Source organism: Ruditapes philippinarum, unplaced genomic scaffold (genome assembly GCF_026571515.1).
Source record: "Ruditapes philippinarum isolate M1 unplaced genomic scaffold, ASM2657151v2 ctg6021_1_1_1_1, whole genome shotgun sequence".
Classification (NCBI taxonomy): Eukaryota; Metazoa; Mollusca; class Bivalvia; order Venerida; family Veneridae; genus Ruditapes; species Ruditapes philippinarum.
Genome location: NW_026856506.1, coordinates 148883 through 160971, shown reverse-complemented (window position 1 = coordinate 160971; position 12089 = coordinate 148883). Strand labels below are relative to the sequence as shown.

Here is a 12089-nt window from a genome sequence, read left to right as displayed (position 1 = left end):
GTGTCTTTCTTAAACAACCATTGAGATATTTGATAAATGTCATAGAGAAAAAAAAACACTTTCAGTTGTGGCTTGGCATAGATGTACTAAAGAATAAAGATTGCTGTTATTTCTGCTTTTGAAACTGTTAAAATGTAATTACCTTGAACATATGAGAACACAACTAATCTCACTAGACAGCAGAAAGGTGTTAATTGTCATGTTGTGTACATAATTGCTTACATGCAAACATTAAATATAATAAACAATGATTTAATTAACATGCATTCGCTACAATATTCAACGTATTTCAACGTATTTTCCCCGATGCTTTTTGTCTGTTTTAAACTGTTAAGTACCTCGGAAATATGAGGTTCCGGTATATGAATGCAAATATCCAAATGAGAATATCCTAGAGACTTATATGAAACTACTGAAAATATTTTTCCAGATATATGTACCATTGTAGGTTTAGACCATTAGCTAATCTTTGTGCAAAATCTTAGATCATTCGCGCACTTCGTTTTTCCAGAATAATTATTCAAATTGTGAAAAAATGAATTTTAAACCTCAGTGGAGTCCCTTTAAATAGTTTCTTGAATAATTTTTCATACTTGAAAACATAATATTTTCATTCTATAACTAGCTGATGTTCCTTTGAATGTTACAGTTTTCTCTCAAATGCAATAATCTGACCTAAAATATCGGTATGCCTAAAATATTAAAGTGAGATTTTTGACGAAAGTAAGCGAAAGTGAGCGAAAGTGACTTTAAAATTTTTAATTGTACCGTTCTGATAGAATTTTACAGTGAATTGTCTATTTGTAGACGTATGTTATTAGCAACTCATAATATTTCTTTTAAAAAATAATCACTATGCTGATTAAATCGCCATTTATTTGCATAATTTCTGTACACAAGTTCTGAGATCTTCCTTTCACTCACTTTGAAAAAATATCAAAGTGACTTGTAACATATTAAATGATTTCTTATAATACACGTCTACAAACTGCAGATTTAGTACATTTTCAATTTCAACTCTATATTAAATACTTTACAAGTCATTTTCGTATTTTTCTATGCAAACAAAAGGAAGATTGCTGAACTTGTATATAGAAATTATGCCAATAAATGGCGATTAAATCATAATTATGGTTATTTATAATAATATATATAATTAGTTGCTTAAATAATATACGTTTTCAAACATCAATTTTTACTGTAAAATTCTTTTAAAACGGTACAATTCAAATTCTAAAAGTCACTTTCACTCACTTTCGCTCACTTTCGTCAAAAATCTCACTTTCGTATTTTAGGCAAACCCCTAAAATATATCAATCTGACCTTACTGTACATCGAATTTATTATCTCCCTTAGAAGCTTACAAAACTTACAAAAAGGTAAAAGATTAAATAGAATTATATAAGATGCTTAAAACTGAGATAATCTTGTTTATAATTTAGCATAAAGTATTAAATTGATATTATTCCTTGTTTTCAACAAAAAAAAGCAAAGTATGATTGTAAAATGTAAGAAAAATAATTTTGTAATTAGTTTTCGCGATACTCAATATCCCCATATGCAAGGTTTCAATCACAACCACATTTACACCATCCCTATGAATTAATTACTTTCTTTTTGACCATATTTGTCATGTAACCAATTACAAGAGCGTCTTGTGTTTGTCTTACATACATTACTAGTCAGTTAGTATAAATAACTAAAGTCAGTTACTAAAGATTTACTGAATGTTGTAATCTTTACAATTGCTTGAATATGTCCGATGTTATGTTTATGTTTTATTGAAGGCCTTGTTGAAAATAAGATTTTGCATTATATGTGTTGTATCTAATGCTTTGATGTATTGTCTTAATAAGTTACCTTCGTTAAATTAAATAAAGAGTTTATTATTATTATTATTATATAGATCTAGTTTTGTAGAGCAAATATAGTCAGGGGTTCTATGATAGCACGGTACTTAATGATTATTGGGAAATATTCAAATATAAATATCATACATGAATGTGATTTTTCTTCTATTTAAGCAGTGAACTTTTCACAAAATTGTTTGTCAAAAAATTATTTCGATAAAATCCAATTAAAATGTCATTTTTTAAACTATTTACATGTACAATGTTTGTCATTTTGGGTAAATACAGAGGAGGTTACTATGGAATCACGGTAGTCCCAAAAATGCAAGTATGGAAGGAAAGATTGGTCAAAATCTTTAAGTTGTGAAAAACTTCCAACAGTCAACCTGCTATAAAATTCAAACTATATGAACGGACGATATGTCAGTATATGTAATCATCACATATTTTAATTGTCTGTGTAAAAACAATGAAGGGAACTAGTAGTCAAATATGAAAATTCTTTAAAATAGGTGATTACATAGTTGGGAATGATGAATATAAAAATAAATTATCTGGCAAGTTTACAAACATTTATAGAAACTCATAAGAATGACAGATTAGCAATGATTGAAACTTGTGTTGATCTCACATTGAAACAGCAGGAAGATGCTTATATAAACATAGGGTTGAAAGAAGATACATGATAAAACAAATGATGTCCCAGTAAAAAGCTTGATATTGAGTTATTATCACTTATAAAAGTCATATTGTAAATATGCAGTTTGATTTCTTTAATTTGGGTTTATGTTGGGAATATTTATTTATTTACTTTTGATAATGGGGTAGGGGATATTTTATAATGCTCCCCGAAAATTTCGGGGGAGCATAAAGTCGCCGCCTTGTCCATCCGTCCGTCCCCTTTGAACTTTGTCTGGGACATAACTCTAAAAGTAAAAGAGGTATCAACATGAAACTTTGTAGGTAGATAGATCTCATTGAGTAGGTGTGCAGTGCACAAGAACCGTAACTCTGCATTGCCTAATTTTTGAATTATCCCCCTTTGTTTATTTTACTTTTTGAAGTTTGTCCAGGACATAACTCTAAAAGTATAAGAGGTATCAACATGAAACTTTGTAGGTAGATAGAGCTCATTGAGTAGGTGTGCAGTGCACAAGAACCGTAACTCTGCCTTGCCTAATTTTTGAATTATCCCCCTTTGTTTATTTTACACTTTGAAATTTGTCCGGGACATAACTCTAAATGTATAAGAGGTATCAACATGAAACTTTGTAGGTAGATAGATCTCATTGAGTAGGTGTGCAGTGCACAAGAACCTTAACTCTGCCTTGCCTAATTTTTGAATTATCCCCCTTTGTTTATTTTTACACTTTGAACTTTGTCCGGGACATAACTCTAAATGTATAAAAGATATCAACATGAAACTTTGTAGGTAGATAGATCTCATTGAGTAAGTTTGCAGTGCACAAGAACTGTAACACTGTCTTGCCTACTTTTGGAGTTATTGCCCTTTGTTCATTTTGACACTTTGAACTTTGTCCGGGACATTACTCTAAAATTATAAGAGATATCAACATGAAACTTTGTAGATAGATAGGTCTCATTGGGTGGAAGTGCAGTGCTTAAGAATCATTACTCTGCCTTGCCTTATTTTGAAGTAATTGCCCTTTGTTTATTTTTACTTTTTGACTTTTGTCCGTGACATAACTTTAAAACTATTAGAGATATCAACATGAAACTTTGTAGGTAGCTAGATATAATTGGATAGAACTGCAGTGCTTAAGAACCTAAACAAAGCCTGGTCTAATTTTGGAGTTATTGCCCTTTGTTCATTTTTACACTTTGACTTTTACCCGGGACATAACTCTGATATCATCAGGAAACTTTAAGGATAGATAGATCTCATTGAATAGAAGTGCAGTGCAAAAAAACATAACTCCACTTTGCCTTATTTTGGAGTTCTTTGCCCCTTGTTCATTTTTTTTATACTTTCCTGTGTCCAGAACCTTCTCGGGAAGCATCACCCGGTTCAACTGGTTCTTGTTTTATTGGAAATGGAGCCTTATTATAAAAAGTCCCTTAGTTTTAATAGGGAAAAATGCAGTGGTTATTGCGTAAGAGATAAAATGTAAGGCCAGTTACCTCATTTTGATTACTATAAATTATACACAATGACGAATGTAAGCCTTTTTTAGTTTATTCAAGGTTCATACTATTAAGATTAACTTATAATTTACTTCAGACCTGGCCATATAATCTTTGATGTTCTGCTGAAGAAGTCCTGAGAGTAGGATCATGGACCAAAATATTGACCAAATGGCAGACCAGAATAGTGATACAGGAAATGACCAGAATGGTGCTGCACCTGACGTGAAAGTAGAAGGTCCTGAGATGAAAGAAAGTGGTAACAAAGTTGAAACATTTAAAACTCCAAGTTTTGTTATCCCAAGTAAGAAAAAAGTTCAGTCAAATACAGATGCGTCAGCTATGTTCAAAAGTCCTGGAATATTGCCACAGAAAAATGATGGTGATGACATAAAGAAATCAGAAGCTACTGAACAAGTTGAAACTGAAACCGTGAAGTCTGAAAAGGATCTCAAAGAAACCACAAAAACAGCACACAAAAAATATGAAAACACTGATGAGAAATTCCCATCAAAGAAAACAGTTGTTTTGTCACCTGCTGAACAGTTTAAACAAGCAAATGCTTCTATACCTTATAAAGAACCAGCATGGGGTGCTCTTTGTGAGGAAAAATTTGCCTTAGAGGTAATAAAAAATGGTTCAGTGATTGATAATATAGACTTAGCAAGCAAAACTTTTCATGTTATTGGAAGGTTACCAAGCTGTGACATACCCATGGAGCATCCTTCACTTTCCCGTCATCATGCAGTGATACAATATTCCGGCGGGAAATCGGAACAATATCCTGCAGGATGGTACTTATATGATCTGGACAGCACACACGGTACTTGGATAAACAAGAATAAAGTGCCATCACAGAAGTTTCATCAGATTCATGTGGACTATGTCCTAAAGTTTGGTGGATCATCAAGGTAATTAACAAAACACAAAAACTATATTCCAAGTAGTAGCTTTTATAGTTTTGTTATAAAAAAAAACTGACATCAAAATTTGAAGTTAAATAATAAAGAAGTTTCACCAATATTATTTCTTCTCTTTTACAGGAGCTTTATTTAATACTAGTACTACTCTTGAATAATAGGATTTAGTTTGACATATTGATAGTTGAAATGCAAGTTCTATGATTGTAATTCAATTAAATATTAACTTTAACCTGCTTAATTTGTGTAATGGATTGGTCCAGATTTGAATCTGGAACAGTACATTCAAAGTTTTAAGGGATTTCAAAAATACCAAAATACAAAAATTGAGGTACCAACAGTATAAAGCCTGGTTAGATTGCACAGAGGAACACGCTGGCATGGTTCTATACTGGTGGGCAGTGGCAGAGGCTGGTCTCTTTCTGTTGATTGATAGTCGAAGAGGTTATATTAAATGTATACATAGATTAGAATTTCAAAGCTTGCATGTTAGATCATTGTCTTTATTATAATTCATGAACACTAATATTAACACTAATTTCTTTAAGCCAGTGATACTGTCAATTTATAAACAGTAAATATTTGATATAGATTTTTTTTATAAGATTATTGTATATTCCAGGCTGTTTATTTTACAAGGCCCTGATACTGACAGGGAAGAGGAATCTGAAATGTCCCCAGCAGAAATGAAAGAACAGCGGGAAAAGCAGAAGAAAGAGGCTGACTTAATAAGGCAGGCTGAGATAGACGAAGCAGAAAGGAAGGCGGAGCTACTGAAAAAGAGGGAGGAGTCAAAGGTAATTTGCGTTGTTTAAAGAGAAATTTATCATTTACTGTTAAGTTTTGCATGATAAAAAGCATGAGAATTTTAATAATTTGTGAGTAGATTTGATATTTTTTTAATGAATGTCTTGAAATTCAGTATGTCTGAAATAGGTTTCTTGGTTATAAGTCAAGGTCACACAAAAAACCTATTATCCTTCTGTTTGCATGTGTTGATTTTTGTATTATTTATTGTAATTCATTATGAAGTTTGGAAGATGTAAGTACCGTGTATTAATGGGACATTATGGTCATTTTTTCACTGTCAAGCTGAGATAAATTAGTTGAATATTTTAAAAGATTGACTATTTTAATATCGCTTCAGGGATGCTCGTGGGGTATTGATGATGATGAAATAGAAGAGGAAGATGAGAACGCTGAAAATCCATTTGCTGCCATAGAGCCTGAAAATGAGGCTTTGTATATAAATGATCCAAAGAAGTCACTAAATGGTTATTTCGAGAGGGAGGGTTTAGAACTACCCGAATATGAGTTTCATGAGGCTGGGTTCGGTAAATGGAAATGTACGGTTGAACTTCCAATTGATGCTCCTTCTGGTGAACCAATAGTGGCTGAGGTTATAGTGTCAGGAAAGAAACGTGAGGCAGTCATAGCATGCGCTCTTGAAGCATGCAGGATATTAGATAGGCATGGGGAATTAAGAAAATCAGCCCAGGAAAGTCGGAAACGAAAGCAGAGAAATTGGGAAGATGACGATTTTTATGACAGCGATGAAGATGTGTATTTAGATAGAACTGGAGCCATTGAGAAAAAGAGAGAGCTAAGGAAAAATAAAGTTGGAAAGACTGATAAAGTAACTGAAACTTACGATACTCTTGTAGAAAAACATAAGAGCATTATTGCTGAAATTGAGGAGATTGAAGCAAAACTTGAACAAGCAAAGGCAGAGGCAGCTGCTATGGAAAGTGATGATGTTGATGCATTGGATGCATACATGAGTGCTATAAAGTCAGGAATGATGGATACAAAGACAAAAATGAAGTTTAAACGACAGTTACTTGAATTGAAACAAGAAGAACAAAAGGTAAGAAAGCTTGTAAACATTGCTAAACCTGCTTCACTTCCTGAAATTTCAAATAAAAGTCTAAAAACGGATGTTAAAAAACCAAGTGTGATAGCAAGTGTTGGAAAAATGAAAGGGCCATTGCATGGGAAAACTCACAAAAAGATAGTGCCAGGGCCTAAACCTGAAAAAACTGAAGAAAAATCTGATGAAAGTGAAGAAGAAGATGATGATGATAAGAATGATAACCTTGCTAGTAATAGTGGGGCTGACATTAAGGCAAATGAGAAAGTGAGTGAAATCAGCAGTAAAAATGATGTTGAAATTAAAGTTGAAAAGAAACATTCTGATGATCAGCCAAAAGTTAAGGGGCCAGCATTGCCACCTGCTCAGGAAAGAACAAAACAATTAGACCCAGTGAAACAAGAAGTTCATTCAAAATCAAGACTCAAAGGACCATCGCTACCATTGGCTGCTGTGCTTGAAAAATTACAGGAGGAAAATGCGAATGATGATGAGAATGATGATAACAATAGTGAGAAAAAAACAAGAGATAGTAACAAGAGAAAATCAAAACATTCTTCATCAGACAGTAAAAAACTGAAATCTGGCGATAGTTACACAACTGATGATCCAGATTATGCTGTATGGTTACCTCCTGAAAACCAATCTGGAGATGGAAAAACTCATCTAAATGCAAAATTAGGATACTGACAAGTGATAATTGGAACCAGACAAGATCTTATTCCTTAAGCTACTGAATATGTGTTATAGAGTTGTCATGATTTTTAATTTTAAAAAGTCCATTTGAAAAGTAAAGGAGATTAATTTACAAAAATTGAACCACAAACAGTTTAAAGATTTGTCAGTCTGCACAGACTTGCATGTGGGCCTGGCTCTATACAGGTATCAGGCCAAACTGCAGGTCTTGCATGGTAAGGGATGGATGGTTGAAATTAAGAAAAAAAGTAATCCAACCTTTGGGAAAGAAAACATCACATTTAAAAAAAAAACATGTAGCAAGTCTTGATTTCAGTAATGAACCATTCTGCTTGAAGGAAAACGCTTGGTCACTCAATTGAAATCAGAAAAAAGTTGAAATTTATTACAGGTTTGCCTTCCACTTAGGATTTATTTTAGGAAGTTAGGACTACATATCAAGGAATTTAAGAAATCATGAGGAAAATTTCTGAAAGTCTGTTGTTCTTTCGCGTAAAACTCTGTGAGACTTGGGCATGTTCTTTGAATGCAGTTTGAAATATTTTAATTTATTTTTGGTTTACATAATGTGAGGAAAAGATTGCATTTCTCTCTCTACAAGCACATCAAATAAGGGACCAAACTAATTCATTACAATTTCTGTTATACAATGTATAGTCATCTCAAACTGTTAATGCGTAAAATGTTTGTAAAGTGCTGGACAATGTTAGATAAAATATTGAAAATAACCAGTGAATTGCGGTACAAATAAATTTTGTTAAGCAAAACTTAATTTAGAGGAACTAAGATTCATTTGCAAAAAAACAACATTATGTCTTGTTAGGTATATTTTTACTGTTGTGAATGAATTATATAAACAATGACATACAATCGAAATGCTCAGATATGAAAAATGGCTCTGAACTTGAAATTTGTTTTCATTTTGAATGTGTTCATTTAAAAATGGTATATAAAGCTATTATTGTCTCATGAAAATAATAAACAGTAAATTATCTTGTCTCGACAATTTTATGGTCGGATTGATGAAACCGAGTTGTGACATAAAATTTGTCGCGTAACAAAAATATTACACCTCTATTTCAAGCAGTCATTAACCATTTAATAATGATTTTGTATGCACCATTAATTTTTCCCTTAAGAGTATATATATATACAAACATATTTTTCTTTCAAATGGTAATTTTGAAATGATTCTTTTTCCCCCCAAAAGTTAACTGTAACTTTGGACCTACCTTACAGGTTCCAGATATATAGCCTTACACCACTTTGATAAAATCAGAAATTTGTTGTTTGATTAGAAATATTTTTTTAATTTCATATCTGCAATATAAAAAAGCTCTAATTTTAATGCAAAGTGATATTGTTGTATTTAGTTACTAGACAAAATGCTGACTGAATATTCCTGTTAGATTGATTTTAACATATCTGGAGGTGTCAGTCTACCAAACTGACATTTCTGGATAACTTAACTGTATACAAATTCTTTTCAAGTTACTGACTACTTATCCCACATTATTTCTGAATCAGCGGTGAGAGACAAATGATCATAAAGCCCTAAAAGGAAATGTCCGGGATAATCTTGAAATTTGGTGTGGCGGAAGGATAGAATCTGCGACTCCAAATTTACAAATTTAATTCTCTCCCTCCCAATCAAGTGAGCAAAATTTAAGTGTTCAAACTTTACATGTGTATAAATAATAAAGTGTCAACAAAGGTCAAATTATAAACACATGTATATGAAGTTATTGAGACAGGAAGAAATTGGCACTTTAAAAGTTTATTAATTTCCATATTCCATGAAAAAAATTGTCAGGGGTGCATAATCACATGTATAATACTGGTACTTACTGGCTTGTATGTCCATCCTTCCATCACTCACCTAAGTCCTCGTAAACCCTTTATTTTTGCCAGATTTCTGTAGATATGTAACATTTGATGGGATTTTGTGTCAGTGGTATCTAGGTCTAAGGTTAAAAATAGATTTTGCTACATTTTCTCATACAGCCTTTATTTTCTTTATCAATATCTGACTTAATGGACATCTACTGTTGAGGCAGGGTCATGTGACCCCCAGGGTCTGGATTAAGTGGTTAACTAGGCAATGCTATGCCAAATATCTAAGCTCTTGGTCATATAGTTTCATGCAAGCAGATTTAATTGTGGTACCTATATTATGTCTATGTGAATTACCTGACCCAAAAGTTGGTCTAATTTTGACCCATAGATCAGTGATTTATATAGAAGAGGGTACCCGGTATATGTGCATCCCAAATAACTTCCTGTGTAGTTTCCAAATAAAGTCAATGTAACATATGTTACACAGGTTTGGGACCTGAATCAAATAACTTTTGTGGTGATCAACTTACTAAAGCTACATTTCATCTAAGCTTTAGTCAATGTGATTTTGCACAAGAAAATTTAAATGTATCGTGTTTTCTGATATAAGTCTATGTAAACTAAATGACCCAAAGGGTAGGCTAATTTGACCTCTAGCACTGGATTTTAACGTTTGTGTGGGGGTTGGAATTTATGTCACACACACACAATATAGGTCATATGGTGACTTTACAGCTTTAAAGAGAAGTTAATGTGGACAAAATCTATCATGTGGTTAAAGAGCAGATAGTGTGGTCAAAATGTACAATGTGGTTAAAGAGAAGATAGTGTGGTCATTATCTACCACGTGGTTTAAGAGAATTAAAAGAAATTTCAGATAATCACGCACAGATTAGTACAAAACATATATCACGCCTTCATAAAAAGCTCACTTGTTAGCACATTTTGCACTGACTTGGATGAGCTTATAACAACAAACCCGTTTGTATGTATTGCACATTTCCCTTTTAATTTCTCATGTTTTTTTACAACTTTACATATAAAACTGTGAATCATATTTATAAATACAATACTATATGTACAAAATGCAGCAACATTTTAAAATAAATCACAAATAAATATATTTACAACAATTTTCATCCATAAGAAAAGTAAAGGCAGATAACCTAAATTTTTGAAGTAAAAGTACATTCAATGATCTATTTATACAGTACATGTATATCAATATATTTTCATGAAGGATTAAACTTAAAGAGCAACAGGAGCCAAATAAAATGTACAATGGAACTTTTATTTGGCCTTTTTCTTTTTTCTGGTTAGTAATTATATTAACATATCTTCATATTTTAATGGATAAATAATTCTTTTTAATTAAAAGCTTCAAAATTATTTATTATAGTCAATCCAATTATTTAAATGCATGACAACAAATTTATCATTTAAATACAAAGGTGAAATAAATAAACTACTTGTATAGAGAAGGGGGGGTCCTTTGTTTCACTGCAAATTATCAAAAACATTGTATACGGTGGAAAAATGTAAATAAAAAGTAACAGGACTATGTAGCTTAAAAACAACCCCTGCAATAAACAAATGCAGTTTACTAACAACTCTGGAATGTTAATATACAATGGTCCATTTTGAACATGGGGTGAAATGTGTTTAGGCAAAAAAAGCAATGACAAAAAAACTGTGACACAATCTAGAATGGATGTTTCCAAAATTTACAAAATAAACATCTAAACTGCAAAAGAAAATTAAACACATTAAAAGAGGAAAAAAGAAATGTTGATAGCAGCTTGCGACAATATTCCCAGTGCTTGATAGCAAAATATGAGTGGATAATGTAAGAATTAAATTAAGAGGAAGATTTCATTAAAAATAATATACAAATAATGTACATGACACAGTTTCGAACCTTGGTTATTGATCAAAGAATTTTGGTTAGTTTACAAAAGGCCTTATTTCACTCAAAATTCCATGACAGAATTATGGGTCTCTGACAGTGACCTTGAATTTTAATTCAAATAGTAAAAACTTTCAATTGCTATAAAGATGATGTTGCATGCAAACTTTAACTAAGAATTTTTCTGAGTTCAAAAAGGGCTAAAATTCAGTCAAAATCAATACAAGTTATGGGCCTTGAATAGTGACCTCCTATTATGATTCTTTAGACGGTAAACTGTTAAAAAACATCCAATATTCTTAAGATGCAATGGTAGCAAAGTTATCCTACTAATAATTTAATCATACACATTATGTTTCCAAACATAAATTTCCTTCAACCAATTAAACTATTTCACACAGTTTATCACATTTAATTACATGTAATTTGATTCAGAAGAGAGCTACTTGATCTGTGTAATTGACAAAAATGGCTACAGTTTATCCAGATTACACTAAAACACACAACTACAAATGTATTAAACATTCCTAGATTCATCTGCCAAACAATGCTTATTAAAGGAACTCCACTGAGGTCATCCAAAGCTTAAAAATGTTAATTAGAAAATCTTACATCAACATGGCAAATAAAACAGATGATAATAAATAAATATAAACTAAAAAAAAACAATATATAGTGCCATTATTTTATTTAGTGTTTAACTCTTTTCAAAGAATTAAGGACATTTTGAACAATGAAAAAATAGTTAAGGTATCAAAAAAAAAAAAAATCCTGTCTTGTTATGTCAAAAAACCTCAGTTGAATTTAAATTTTTGCTGTACATTTCTCCTTTACCTATTACACATTAAAAACATAAAAAATAGTTA

The 12089-nt window shown here is 31.8% G+C and overlaps 1 protein-coding gene across 1 annotated transcript; it reads left to right on the top strand.

Annotated features, from left to right (window-relative positions):
• The first annotated feature begins 1334 nt into the window (after nt 1–1334).
• On the top strand, nt 1335–8122 carry LOC132746804 (kanadaptin-like). Its single transcript, XM_060736056.1, has 4 exons — nt 1335–1379; nt 4093–4906; nt 5538–5712; nt 6063–8122. The coding sequence occupies exons 2-4, from the start codon at nt 4146–4148 to the stop codon at nt 7473–7475; spliced, it is 2349 nt and encodes a 782-aa protein (XP_060592039.1). The 5' UTR covers nt 1335–1379; nt 4093–4145; the 3' UTR covers nt 7476–8122.
• Nucleotides 8123–12089: the final 3967 nt, after the last annotated feature.

Bases quoted from the DNA above. Each gene is read 5' to 3' on its own strand.
- LOC132746804 (XM_060736056.1), top strand. From the start codon at position 4,146: ATGGACCAAAATATTGACCAAATGGCAGACCAGAATAGTGATACAGGA. The intron at 4,907-5,537 runs GTAATTAACAAA...TGTATATTCCAG, and splicing joins AAGTTTGGTGGATCATCAAG to GCTGTTTATTTTACAAGGCC. The intron at 5,713-6,062 runs GTAATTTGCGTT...ATATCGCTTCAG, and splicing joins AAAAGAGGGAGGAGTCAAAG to GGATGCTCGTGGGGTATTGA.